Consider the following 14,649-nt stretch of genomic DNA (forward strand, 5'->3'; position numbering starts at 1 on the left):
GGATATACTGAATGTAAAGCAAGCATAAATCCAAAACCCTTATAAGGCTAACAATGTATCAAACATAAGCTAATGTTAGAACATGCTGAAAATTACAGAAATACCAATATACATATGAACATGGCCAAACACGATTGCGATATCTAGTTGGTCACATGGTCTCTACATAAGCGTCTGAGCCATCAAATTTTTTTTTTTAGTATCAAAAGAATCATTTATTGGTGTGAGATAAGTTCAAGGTGTGCAAATTCAATTTGGATCCTTTACTACCTAGCTGTCCGGTAGGACCGTGCTGCCTAGATATGGAGAGGCATGCAATGACCGCCTCACCCTTTGCTCAAGTGCCTTACTTGAATGGGGGTAAGGCGGTCATTACGTGCCTCACCATGTTTGGGCAATACGGTTCTACCGGACAACTCGACAGTAAAAAATCTGGATCTGTGCAAATTACATAAACCAAACAATCAAAGAGTGGAATTAGACCATTCAGTCATACTCGCAAAGGACTGGAATTCAGTTAAACCATGAAGGTAGAGATTATTGCTACCATTTTTATAAGAAAAAAAAACAGAAAAAGAAGTCAGTAGATAATAAGAACGCCTTACACGACATCCATTCCTGATTCCACATTCCATTTTTTAAAGTCATTTTAAAATCAAGAAAAAAAAGGTGAAGGCAGTTTAAGCCTTTGGTGGTGGGCATTACGGTCAACATAACATCATGACAAGAAAAGATGGCAACCATAAAAAAAAACCCAAAAATAAAAAAGAAAAGAGTCGATGTCGGTTTCCACATTTCCTCTCTCTCTTTCTCTCTCTGTCCAACTTTTTTCTTTTGTTTTTTAGTTTGGGGTTTTTTCCCTTATGCCTTCCTTTTCTTCCTTCTTCCAATTTTCAATTCCCCGTAGCTGTTGCTAATCACCTATTTATATATATAGCCTTTATTGCTTACACGGAGGATGAACGTTTTGGTAATTTCCTTAATAGATAAGAACTGGGCTCAGGTCTTCCTCTTTCCGGTCTTTACACTTATAAACGTACAAGCTTTATAATTATAAATTATAATGTTTATTAGATTAATTTTCTCATAAAAGAATGAGAAATTGAAAAGCAAAGAGTAGGTATAAGAAAGGACAGCTCTTTCGAGAAAACAGGAAACCCTCTCTCTCTCTCTCTCTCTCTCTCTCGTATTATGAATAATAATCTCAATAATAATCCAGATTAAGGAGAATTATTAGATTACAATACAAGGCCAAGGGGAAGGGGGGGGGGGGGCCGAAGTGAGGTGGGGGCGCTGAAGGTGAGATTGAGAAGGGTGAGAGGTTACTGTAAATTGTTGTTAAATGGGTACTTACACACACACACACACACACACTATACACACTTAATAGAGATACAAAGAAGAAGAAGAAGAGCTGCGCTGCTTTTGGTGGAGAACCTGATGCCCCCTCCCCCTTTGATGTGTTAGTGGGTGGTGGTGCTGTTTTCTTAACTGTTGATGTTCCCTCTCTCTGCTCCTCTTCCTCTTCTTCGTCTTTTCTCTCTCTCTCTCTCTCCCTACTCTTGAACGACTTCTAATCTTTTCTAGTCTTACTTTCTCGGATTTTCATGTAAAACCCATCAGGATTCAGAAGCAGCTCCAGGTTTGTATGATTTTTTGTTCGCTTCTTGGATTAGTTGTTTCCGATCTTCATTTGAGGATTTTTTTTTTTTTTTTTTTTTATCTTTTTAATCTTCTCCTGATTACCTAGGACTTCTTTTCCACTTTCTTTTTCTTTGGTTTCATTCATTGTTATCCTCTCTGCAATCGGTCCGGAGTTTCAACTGGGTTTGGTTATCATCTCTCCTTGCTCACTTCCCCCTTCTTAAAACCCATATTTTCTTGTGTTTTGTTGAATCTGGGTGAACCATGAAAGTAAGAGTTCCATCATCCGTGTGATTTCATGCTCTTTTCTTTCATATAAGGGCTATCGATCATTATATAGGAAGTCTATACATGGGTTTTAACTGGATTTAATAGTTTTTGTGTCCCCCATCTATCTCTCCAACTGAGATTTGGGTCCCCAAGTCACAACGTTTCCCTTTTTTTCGTATACTCTCCCTTGTGATTCAAGACTATTTGGGTTTCCTTCCTTTGTTTTTTCCTGGTAATCTTAGGACATTTCACATCTCGCCGGACTTTAGTTACAGTTTGTTTTCCCCTTCAACCCTTTTGATTTTTTTGGGGGCGGATGGGGGGGAACTGGGGAGGGGGTGGTGGAGTAATTCTATCGTGTGGATCTGGTGGTGGAATCCTGTTACTTTTGCCTGGTTTTGGGCTTGCCCTCTCTCCTAGTTCCGATCTCTTTCACTTTGTTTTTCCGTCCTTCGCCACATAAAATAACGTTCCTTCGGTCTTTAATCTCAAGTCTCATAACTTATCTTTGCTTGGTCTTGGTGGGTCTTGGTGGGTTTCGTTTCTTTCACTAATGTCTCTTGTATTCTACTGGATTAATGGGTAATCGAAGCTACTTCTAAGATACCATGATTTGAAAAAGTCCCCAGAGGCTTTGTTCCTGTTCTTCACCTCTCCTTAATACATAAAATAACGTTCTACAAGCTTCAAGAACCCTGGTTTTTAAGCTTGTGTGTTGTTGTCTCTTACTTGCAGGATGGTTCATGGGGAGAAAGGGACTGTTTAGTTGCTGGGTTTTGATCTTCTTTTCCCAACTTCTATACATAAGGTGGAGGTGGTGTGGTGGTAGTGATTGGTTTAAAGCTCACAGGCTCTTGTTATGCTGGGGAAGAGATTATCGTCGAAGTACTTGTGACTGTTTCCAAAACAGCACAAGAAGGGGGAAGTCTTTCTGCAGATGTTATCCGTCGAAAACCCTCCAGATCCCTCATGTTCTACCAAAAGTTCACAACTGAAAAATGATGAAAGGGCTTCTGATGGGCTTGCCCTGCAAGTGCCGGATCTGCTAAAGAAGCAAGGTCTTGGTGGTACTGATAAATTCTCTATAAGGTAATGGCGGCGTCTCTTCTTTGTTTCTGTAAATGGTATTGGTATTCTTTACTTGTTCCATGCTTTGCTTCGAATTTTATGCCATCAACTCTCGTATCTGGCCGGTTACCTTTCCCCTCTACTCCCAATACGGTGGCCTGAGAGATTTCAGACATCCCAGAATTCCTTCCTCGAATTAGGTCCAGATCTACATGGTGCTTCATTTCTGTTGATGGTAGAATAGCTTCTCCTTCTCTTCTGCCTCTGGGATTGTTCCTCGAAACTCTTTTTTGGTATGAAGATGAGAGGCTTTTATTAACTAAAGTTCTCTGAGTTTTTGGAAATATAGTTTACCAAATTTAGAGGGTTTCACCTTAATTGTGACCTCAGAGGCATCTCTCTCTCTCTCTCTGATGGTTGTTTGGCATGCGTGAAGTGTTCATTTGAGTTCATTGGAGCATAAAATCATGCGGCTTTATTACATGTTGACTTCCTCAACCATCCTCTAGCCATCGATTTCTCTTTGGTGACTTTCAGTCATAACTATTTGATGGGTTCTATCATCCTTGAGCTTAAAATGCTTTTTGGGTTTCAGATTTTCTTGGTGGGATAACTCCAAAAGAGCTTAGTGATGAAAAAAGCTCGGTGGTATTTGACTGTTTCTGCTGTTTATTTGGTGTTATACTCCCTCTGACTCCAGATCTTTTTTTTTTTTTGGTGTGACAGAGATTATGCTTTTGCAGCACGGAGCAAGGATATTTGTGCTAGCTGGCCTTTTCATAAGAAGCATTTACAAATTTGCTTGAAGCATGGCATCAAGGATCCGTTGCCACCGTTTGAAACTCCTGATTCTGTAAGAAACCAGTGTTCCAGCAAGATTATTGCTCTAGGATCCGATCAACTGGGGAGAAACACTGTAGGGGAAGAAGGTTCATTTCGGAAGGAAAACGCCAGTAATCTAGATGGGGAATCTTGTCCACGATTTGATCCATCAGTGTTAGTGTCTGCAGACGAAGCTCCATCTCAAGTACAGGAGAAGGAGAAGTTTACAGTCTCCGAAGACAGGAGTTTATGCCAATTGGTGCCGGGTTTGGATCAAGGTGAAAAAGGACATATTCCATTGCGGGTCAGTCATGCCCAATGTAGGGGGAGTGAGTCATCTCCCACTAGTAGGTTCCCTTTATCAGCCCCCAACACTTTGCCAGAGGCCTCAGTGGAACTTGAGGTTGCAGGAGCTCCTTGCACACTCCACAAGCCTGGAATAGCAATTGAATCGAAGGGTAAGAAGTGCAGATTAATAGTAAAATTGGGTAGCATCTCTAATCTCAGTAACACCAACGAGCATACATTGAACACTACTACCATATCAGACTCCATGGCTTCAAAAGTTTGCCCTGTTTGCAAGATGTTCTCATCTACTTCAAACACTGCACTGAATGCTCATATTGACCAGTGCCTTGCGGTGGAATCCACTTCCAAGTTGGCTCTGAATTCTAAACTGGGCAAACACCGGGTGAAACCAAGGAAAAAGAGGTCAATGGTGGACATCTGTGCATCTGCACCACGTTGTACACTCGAAGAGCTTGATAGGAGGAATGGTTCAAATTGGGCTGCAGATTTAAGGATGTCTTCTGCAAGTGTCGAGGTTCGCACCGAAGGGAAAAAACAAAGGCTGTCTAACATGCCTCTCGAGGATGATGAAGAAGATAATGCAGTCTATTTTGATTCTAATGGCACAAAGATTCGGATTCTATCTAAATTTAAGGACACACCAGTGTCAACAGTTGGGAAGGATTTCAAACCCAGGAAGCATATGAGAGATTGTAAAGATATCAAGAACTTCTCTACTGTAAAGAGAAGACGTATTGCACCCAGACATTCTAAGTACATGAACCTAAAGCTTCAGACTGAGTCACTCTCTCAAAAGCCAGATCGGGCTGAGGTACTTCTTTCTTTATTCTTTCTTGTGTTCTCAAAGTTATCTGGGTGATATACTTATGTTTTGTCTTGAAAACGCCTGTCTTTTTGAGTTTGGAGCAGTACATTTGAATGTTTTATCTCACTGAACTAGTGTGTCTGGTCTGCCTTTGGGTTTTCAGAATTATGATAAGACAAAACAATTTACAACGCCTTTTTTGTACTTGGTTTGAACGTTTTCTGGTGTACATATGTTTCCAGATTCAGGTTATTTCGTTTTATATTAGACTTTCGGAAGGGGGGAAAAAAAAAAAAAAAAAGGAAGAAAGAAAACATTATAACATGCAATCACACTATTATGGCATTTCAGTAATATAGTTGCTTTGGTGTTGATGAACAGATATATGGGGCCTCGGGAGGGAAGCATGGGATGGAGGAAAGTCTCAAGAAAGAAGAATCTCTATCTCAACTCCTGAAAGTTTGTGATCAGATCAAACCCAGTGAGTCACGAGCTGTAGGACAGTGGGCATGCTCCAAACGAACTGGTCTGTCAAAGAAGTTTTGTGGCCAAGATGGGAGTCATAATCCTGACTGGGATTGTTCATCACTAGAGCTGATGGACTCACTGGATAGTAGTGATCAATTAAACTTGAGAAATTATTCTATGGAGAGGAGTCAAATTTGTAAACTTCCAAACTCATCATCTGAAGATCCTACCTCTTCTCCGAAAAGCAAGAAGGTAGGAAGTCTGTCATATGGAGCCCCAGTCATTTCCAATAAAAAGAAATGTTCGAGACTAGCAGCAGGTGGTCTTAGTCGGTTGAGTAACGGAAGCACTTCTTCTGAACTTGATGGATGTATGCCGAAGCTTTCAAGATCTTTAAGAAATCATGCTGGATCACCACGACGTATGAGAATTGAAATTCATGCAGACCCAGTCAAAAGCTCCAATGGTTTGCCCAAGATGGCATCACAACAATCTAGGACTTCTCATCTTTTGTCAGCAAAAGGCAAGAAATCCACTTTGAAGAAGAAAATGTTGTTAGTCAGGGAAGCATCTCCTATGACTAAAGTTAATGAGAAAGGAAGTCATTTCATCTTTAAGAAGTCTCGGATGCATAAATCCATGGCAAAAACAGTTGATCAGGTACAAGCATTCTCCTCTGATTTGGTCGAAGACTATGATGAGGCCCACGAGGGACATAATTTTGTTGAGAATCAATTTGGATACATTAACCAAATGGAAGAGACCCACAGGTTAGACCCGAACAATATTTTTGAGTCTGAAACAAGAGAGAGCATAGATGGAGTGACTCTGGGAAAAGACAATGCAGTTGAACATGGTTGTTGCTATTGTAGCAAGAATGCACCTGATATGTTTGATGGTCAAGAACCTGGTACTGAGGAAACTCATGTTGGTGAGAAGGATACAGCAATTAGGCTTTCCCCAGGGAATACTGTCCGAGGCTCCACTGTCAGTTCAGACAGAAACTTCTCTTCAGAATCCCATGAGCTCGGTACTTGTTCTGATATCCGATCCATTAACTTGTCATCAATTGGAAAACATAAAAGACCTATGTGTGGAACTGAAACACATACTGGACCCACTGAACTATATCTTACTGATGACCTAGAGATGGATTTTGCAGATGAAATTGGTAGTTTTAGTACTGGAAAAACTGATCGTTCATCAGAAGCAGGTTTGAAGGTTAGACTTGAAAGCTCACTTTCTGAAGTTGATGTAATACCTATACCGGGACCACCAGGATCATTTTTGCCAAGTCCTCGGGGTTCAGAAGTTCTCCAGGGAAGCTCATCACATAACTCAAGCAGGGTTTCATCTTTTCAAGACAGATATTTTCTTGCTGATAGAGATTTATCTGGATCTCCTGTTTCTGCAACCTCCTCCATCTCTCATCCTCACATGGAAGGAACTGATTTAAAACATTCAGAGCTGGAGTCCCATGCAAGATCTCCTCTAGTTCAAGACAAAATTGCTTCCTTTTCATACTGTAGCAACAATCCAGTTGTGAGGGATTCAACAATATCTCCAGGCATGGTGAGTATGGATGGAGTAGAAAGAACCAATTTCGAAAGGGAGAATGTAAAGTTCACTATGATCTCTCCATCCATGGGCCCACTGGAATATTTAGCTGATCAGACATGCTGTTGCTCAAGAAAGGAGGGTACATCTCGAGGTGCTGCCCTAGTGCATGAAAAATCAACCTCCCCAGGGCAATGTAGGAAGACCCCAGCCATTCTTAATGCCATGGGAAATCAGATGATTAGCGAGCAAAGTACCAGGCCTGAAATGCTTGCTTCTTTCAGCATTTGCCCAAATTCGAGAATTGATGAGATGCTGGCCCCCGTCTTAGAATTGCCTACAAGTCCTATTGCTTTGAAAAATTCTCTTGCAGCTGCTTTGAACTTCCCAGGTCTCAATGATTCAGATTTCGCTTCTCCATCCGCTCATGCTCATCCTCAGACCACTTCTCATCCTGTTCTTAGGTTAATGGGCAAGAATTTAATGGTGGTAAACAAAGATGAAGACACATCCATGAAACTCAGAGAGATTATGCCAGGGGCACCAAGTGGTGGTCCAAATGCAAACTATTTGGCTCTTCTTGGATACTCTAATGTTAATGCCCCCAATGAGGACTGTGTTTCAAATTATCACACAACCACAAAAGGTCCTGTCATTGGCAACCAGGATTCCTGCAATACATCCTCCCAATTTTATGATTTTGGTTTACCAAATGGGTTCAGAGATCTCTGTAATTCTGAGGCACACCAAAAGCTCCCACTGTCACAAGGTGTAAATTGTTCTAACATGCCTGTGGGAGGCTCTGCAGCGTCTTCATTGCAGCATCATTTGTTGCATCAGGAAGAGGGGTTGAATAGGAAACCAAATCCTCCATTTACTTACGTGGATAGAGTTTTTTCATCTCCACAACCCCAACAACGGAGTGCTGTTCCTGCCACTGAAGCTGTTGCCGGTCCCATCCATGAGGTGATTATCATTGATGGCTCTCCAGAAAATGATGCTGATTCAAGAATGAGAAATGCAAAACCCACTGAGGGGTTAAGGGGAAGCCAGCCTTCTCCAGTGGGTATCCTGGCTTCAACTGCATCTGGTTCTAATTTGACACAGGTGAGTCCATTTCCTTGCTTTCAGTCACGGAATGCTTATATGCTGAGGCAACCACCAGTAAGGCCCAAGCCCAGTTTTCTCGTATCATGCCCTGGAGGAGATGCAAACCCTGTGAAGTGGAAAGGTACTTTCGAAGTCTCCAGTGCATTATCGCGAGGTCCTGTCATTGCTCCACAAGCTCGACGGGTCATTTGAAACCTTGAGCAAGGCACTCCAACAGGCCTTCTCTTTGCTGGTTAAGTGGTCCCTTAATCGGGAGTCAGTACTTTACAGGCACCTTTGATGCATTACCAGGACTCGGCAAAACTTTGACCTGCTTCTTATTGGAATTTTGAGCTCATGAATTGATCCTGGCTGACAGTGTTGCAGGTTTGCGACGGGTTATTGTCTGTGGTGGATAAATTATAAATTTGAATGGTGTGAAGGAGCCTGCAAAAAATTTAGTATATATGTACCAATGAGTATCTGAGGAGGGTTTGTATTTACTTTGATCTGGTGACTTTTTTTGGTGACACATAAACAGTTGTTGAAACTGCTGACTGCAAAATTGCTGTCTTGAGTTTGACCCAAGAGTAAGTAATGCTATGTTATTGGAATAATTGTTGAATTTGAAGATACACTTTCTCATTGTCATGTTGTTTTGAAGAGAAGAATTTTTTTTCTGGATCATTGATTTACTGCTGTTCATGTCAACCGTCGGTTTCTAATTGGGCTCGTACTTGAAGTTACATACATAACATCGAGAATGAACTCTTCTGAATTACTTTCTATTTTTTTATTTTTTTATTTTTTGGTAAATTTGGAAGTTTGAAGTTAGACTGCACTTGTTAAGTTTTATGAAGGTAGTAATGTTATAAATTAACGTTTGATGATTAGAGGGAACAAGACCTAATAATAGTGGATTTTAGACAAGGTTTAGTTTTGGACTAATCAGCATTTGGACGTTTTGATTTGTAACATATGCATAGGCCTCAACACCTTAAAGTGCAGCAGTAACTTAACTCTTTACTCTTTCTCTTTCTCTTTCTCTCTCTCTCTCTTGTTGTGTCACGGAATTTAGTTCCACATCGACTGTGTCTTGATCATGGAATGTCCATATAAGTGGTGGTCAACCTTCACATTGTGGGTATTGGAGTCATTGCTGAAGTATTGATTTTGAAACCAGTTTGGCCCCTTCTTACTTATATGAATCACAGCAATAGTAGCTTGGATGGAATTTAGTGGGGACTGGATAGAAATCTTTTATCTCTGAAACAGGAGGACTCTTAATTCATATGGAAGTGTAAGGTTTGAGTTAGAGAATAGCTAGGCTTATATATAGCCTTGCTATGGTTGAAACAAGAGAGCAATACAGTTCCTTCTTTTTCAAATCAGAGTTGTTTGAGTTTACAATTAAGGATTATATATTTCAACCTATTGGCATGCTTCGCCTTCATCTCTCTCGTCTCAACAAATCGCCTGGAGATATAGATACCTTTAGCCTTCTGGTTTTTAATTTGTCAGAAAGAACAGTTGAAGTGGTATCTTTGTGAGAATCAGTACATGAAGATTCGATAATGTGATCATGGATATCAATAAACAGAGAATAAAGATTCCGCACAGAAGTCCAAGGCAGGAGCTGGCATTTGTAAGATAATCTTATTGAAGACCGTCTGGAATTGGGACTAACCAATAAGGATCTCTTTCCTTGATAAACAGATCCATAAAATTTATATCTGATAACAAGAGAAGGTAAGATACAAACTAATGTTGGTTGATACATGTCCCCTATGATGGTTGGAGAAGAGGGGGGGGGGGGGATCTTCTACGGCGTGGTTGTCCCAACGACCTGTACAGTGTAGACACAAGACGGTATGCAATGATCGCCTTACCCTTACCCGAGCACCTTGCCCAAGTGGGGGTAAGGCCGTTGGGGCAGCTGCGCCGTAGAAGATCTGGATGGGGGGGGGGGGGGGGGTTGGCTAACTCACCTACCCATGTTAAATTCTGTGGGGGAGTGTATTACCCATACTCATGAAAGTGGAAATCCCACCTCCATGATGTCAATGTGCGCGCTAATTGACCCGTGCTCACACAAGGGCCACGCTTCCCAGAGAAACAGGATGGGGGATGAGTGACAAATAAAGCATTGAAGAAACAAGGATACATGATAGATGGATGGGCCATGAATATCATAAGTGAAGCAGTGCAAAAAATTCAAAAAAATTTAATGCTTACATTGGCTAAGCCACACAATTCAGTTAATATCCCATGGCTTGGAATCACTGTGTGACACAATTAAACTTGTCCACCCATAAATGCTTTATTAATGTGCCGGTTCTGAAGATCCTTTAGCCTACAATAATCTCTCTCTCTCTCTCTCTCTCTCTCTCTCTCTCTCTCACTATGCACGTGTGTACCGTGTGACAATTAAATGTGTGTGTGTGTGATGTTCTGACATATTTGTCCTTCTACCCTCATTCTCATTCTCATTCCCATTCCTACCCCCAACAATGAAACGTTCTTCCTTCCCTTACCCTTACATTAATTTGTGATGAGAGGCTCTCCCTAGCACTAAAGGATTGGGACGAAAAAACAATTCTTCATGCCGAAGTACGTGTCAGCTTTCCACTCAGAGACTGTCATGTTCTGATTCGATGCTTGGTTTATGAAGTCTTCCAACAACCAAGTAAAGTCTCCACCCTTAAAAGGATATAAAGCTCCTACAGGAAACTTTGATTCTAGTGTTTTTCTCTTCTGTTTTTCTTTTTTATTTGTGTAAATGGGATCGTCTAATAATACCTTAATAGGTGATTTAAAATATGTAATCTTATTTTGATTGTTTTTTGTTTTATTTCAAAAAATTGTTTTCGTTAAAGGTAAAATAAAAATTTTAAAATAATTCAAAAGTAATTTACCATCATGTCATTCTCAAGAACTGTCATTTGTCATTGTCTCGCATATTTTTCTAATAAATATATGAAAATGATGATTTTACCTTCACTAAAAAAAATATATATATATATATTATAATAAGAGAGAAAAAACCAATAAATTTACAAATTATTTGACATGACGTTAATAAGAAAATTCATTTGTAAATAGATTACAAAATGTTCATACCCATTCTATTGCAAAATGAATAGTAAGTTACCTACATCAGGGGTTGCTAGATTCCTCATGTCCTGAGGATCTCCTAAAATTCCCACTTCTTGGATTTGTTGGAAAAAAAGGAATGGGGTGGGGGAAAAGTTCTTTGAGTTGCAAGGGGAGGAGACGCTAGAACCCTTTCTTTCTATATCTTTATTTTGCTCATGAAATTACCTTGTTGTTCTCCTATATACGAAACCGTTCCATTGTACTTTATTGATGCGCTCCTTTTTGCAGCTTACTCAGAAAACCTTTTTGGTAGGGAAAAAAAAAAATACCATTACTATTTCTCTTTATATGTGCAAAAAAACACAAATTTGATATGATTGCGATCTCAATACAATTAACCGTGGTGGTTACATAGAGCAAAAACTATTTTTCAGTTTTCAATTATCTAGGATGATGGTTGAACTTCTGTTTTACTATTTAGATCTTGTTTCTATCTTGCTTCTATAAGTTGTGGTTTTTCAAGGGATCTATTGATTCTAAAGGTGCAGTTGCTCCATTATGACAAAGTGATCATAGGTTTAAGTCTGAAAATAGTCTCTTTGCTTAATTAGAGGTAAGGTTACATACATTATCACCCTTCCTAAACCCTATAGTGGCGAGAGTCTCATTTTTTCTTGGCTCCAATGGCGAGAGGGAATTCTATAGGATTTGCAACAAGCCATGAAAAAAAGGTTTCAAGAAAATTGAGGTCTGGATAGACAATTCTAATTTAATTACTTGGTTGCAATACGGTACGTACTCAAGCCAGCTGGCTTTTGGACTTATTTTCTTTGTTTTTTTTTGTATCATCAATCAGATGTAATAATGGTTATGTACTCTGAATAACAGAAAAAGAAAGGGGGTTTGAAGGGATAGGAACTCAGGTGTTGTGGACTACTTTTCTTTTTGAATAAATTTGATTTTCAAAATAAATAAAAAAAGATTCGATACATCACTGGTATATCATAACCTAACACCTATTGTCTGTATCTCTCTCTTTCTCTTTTAAAATGATTCTCTTGCCCTTACTATATAATGCCTTATCACGCAATCCCATTGATGTCAGCTGCTAGCTCACCGCAAGCATGCATGTGCCTATCCCTCTCTTAAAAAACCAAAAAAGTCCTCTTATAGTTTCTTTTGTTAAACCCAAACGGGCACATACGTTTTTTTTTTATAATGTAACGGGCACATACTCACAGTAGGGAAATGTGGGCACTACCCAAGGTGGGCCATATGCTATTCCACGTCATCTCCATCTAGTTCTGTTTGGTTCTTTTTTTGGTAGCTCAAAGCAAATAGGTCTGTCGTTTGATCGATCAATTGTAATGGGTGGTATGTGATAGAGAGTGCGGGTGTGTCAGAGTCACTAAGACTTATAAATTGAGAGAAAGAAATTGTATCACTGACTTCTAACCAAAAAATGTGGATCCTCCTCTCACCTCGATTGTTCCAAGGAATTTAAAAGATAAAGATCAAATTGCAATATGTGAAGAAAAAATTGATCACAAGACCAAGTAATGGATTGAAAGAGAATCAATAATTCTATTGATTTTGATACTGGTACATTTGAATAACAGACCATTGAGGTAAATCAAAGGAAGAACTTGATAGAAGGATGACCGAAATGGTCTAAATGAGAGTTACATTAAGGAAAAATAAAAGATTACACTAAGTAAAAATAAATAATTTGTGGTTGTTTGATTGATCGAGAGATATATCCCCTTCGCTTCTTGAATTCTGATATTTATAGTAGTGAGGATAATGTCTCTGTGGGAGTTAGCCAACCGCCTTGCCTTGGAAATTACAGAAACTGCCTAACTCCACGTGTCTTTTGATAACCACTACCCGTAGTGGTCCCACTACTTCATTCCACAATCAGAATATGGAAACTCAGACCGATCTTACAAAATACTCCACTTTCATCGGTCAGAAATGATTGACTAATAATTGATAATTTTAGGGTGTAAACAAGTTCTAATATTTCCAATATTTTCTAGAGATTGGATTTTGAAACCCCAATGCCCAAGTACACATGTACATGTAGGACTGTTAATCAGTCGGGCCTAATTGTCTCCATCAATTTAAGGTCTTGCATTGTTACCGCATCATTTAGTTAATTGAGCCTTATACGTGAGGCATGGAAACATTTATATTCGATCGGCCAATTATCGATTCATAATTGAGGTCAAGTTCATTAAATTAATCAAATCATAATCGATCTTTAAACAGGCTAATTGAGCTATAAACAGATTATAAACAGACTATAAACGTATCGATCAAGCTAAAAATGGGCTAGTTGGCATATAAATGGTTGGTTCTGATAAGTTACCGATGTTGATCAGTCCTAGTTAAGTGTCCATTGGGCTACAACCAAGCACCGTAAATGTCCGAATAATGATCAGTCTAGGCCCAGCATTGGACCATTTAGTAACTAGTCAATTTGGTTAGACTTTAACCAGTTGATTTTAATCGGGCCTCTACCAATTCAGGCCAGCTTTTTGCACCTTTTCGTCCATATCTCTTTCCTCACATGAAATGATCTGGTTGCCCTTCTATATATGATGATGTTTTATGAAACAAATCCTCTCCTGTGCTGGTGCATGCCAACGCACATCCGACGGCTGGGCTGTCATGATGCACATTGGGATGTGTATCAGGGTGCATATCATGCCAATCTAATTGTCGGATGCACGTTAAAGAGGCACTGACGCGGGAGAGGATCTGAATTCAATGTTTTATCGTACTTTATTGATGCATTCACCTATGGAATTTTTATCCTCTCCTGTTATAGCACGGTGTTGTAACGCATCATGCGGCAGCTGTAGAGGCCATATGCACCATGTGGGGTCCGTTGTGCCAGTGCCACATGGCCTCTGCAGTGCCGCACGATGCGTTATAGCACCGTGCTATAACAAGAGAGGATAACGATTCTTCACCTTTGCCATTTGCTTGCAGGATCCTCTCTCTCTCTCTTTTTGTTGGGGGAGATGTAGCTTTCTTTCATGGGTCCGCACAGAGTTCTTTTTCCCTTTTTTTATTTTTTTGGAATTGGGAGCTTTTATATATATTTTTTTAGAGGGGGGAACTAGGGAAGGGGTAATGTAACAGTCGAAAAATTATCTCTTACAATTCTTTGTCCGGTCCATTTTCCCAAGTCCCTCTAATAAGGGGTGGACCCCACCTAAGTAGGGGGTAGGGTGGTCATTTCTGCCCTCCTATGAAAGGAATTGCAAGAAATAGATTGACAGGGAATTGTAAGGGATAAATATCCGGTAATAGCCAGGAGACTCAAACTCTTTTATTTATTTATTTTTTTTTGGAGACAGGAGGGGTATCCGACTTTAGACAGACTAAATCCACCCCTGAGCTCGTACATGACCCCCCCGCTACGCACGAACTGGGAACTCTTTTATTTTCTCTTGTTATAAACCCAATGAGGCACAGCACAAACACATGTTAGGAATACGTCAACTAGGGTG

At 39.9% G+C, this 14,649-nt stretch overlaps 1 protein-coding gene across 1 annotated transcript; it reads left to right on the plus strand.

The window, feature by feature from the left end:
• The first annotated feature begins 2,761 nt into the window (after positions 1-2,761).
• LOC122652542 lies at positions 2,762-8,353 on the plus strand. The gene is made up of 3 exons (XM_043846315.1): positions 2,762-3,003; positions 3,709-4,924; positions 5,300-8,353. The coding sequence occupies exons 1-3, from the start codon at positions 2,852-2,854 to the stop codon at positions 8,243-8,245; spliced, it is 4,314 nt and encodes a 1,437-aa protein (XP_043702250.1). The 5' UTR covers positions 2,762-2,851; the 3' UTR covers positions 8,246-8,353.
• Positions 8,354-14,649: the final 6,296 nt, after the last annotated feature.

This window comes from Telopea speciosissima, chromosome 2, assembly GCF_018873765.1.
Source record: "Telopea speciosissima isolate NSW1024214 ecotype Mountain lineage chromosome 2, Tspe_v1, whole genome shotgun sequence".
Lineage (NCBI taxonomy): Eukaryota > Viridiplantae > Streptophyta > Magnoliopsida > Proteales > Proteaceae > Telopea > Telopea speciosissima.

Excerpts from the sequence above, each read along its gene's own strand:
- LOC122652542 (XM_043846315.1), top strand. The coding sequence starts at position 2,852 with ATGTTATCCGTCGAAAACCCTCCAGATCCCTCATGTTCTACCAAAAGT. Across the intron at positions 3,004-3,708 it reads ACTGATAAATTCTCTATAAG|AGATTATGCTTTTGCAGCAC; the intron begins GTAATGGCGGCG and ends TTGGTGTGACAG. Across the intron at positions 4,925-5,299 it reads AAAAGCCAGATCGGGCTGAG|ATATATGGGGCCTCGGGAGG; the intron begins GTACTTCTTTCT and ends GTTGATGAACAG.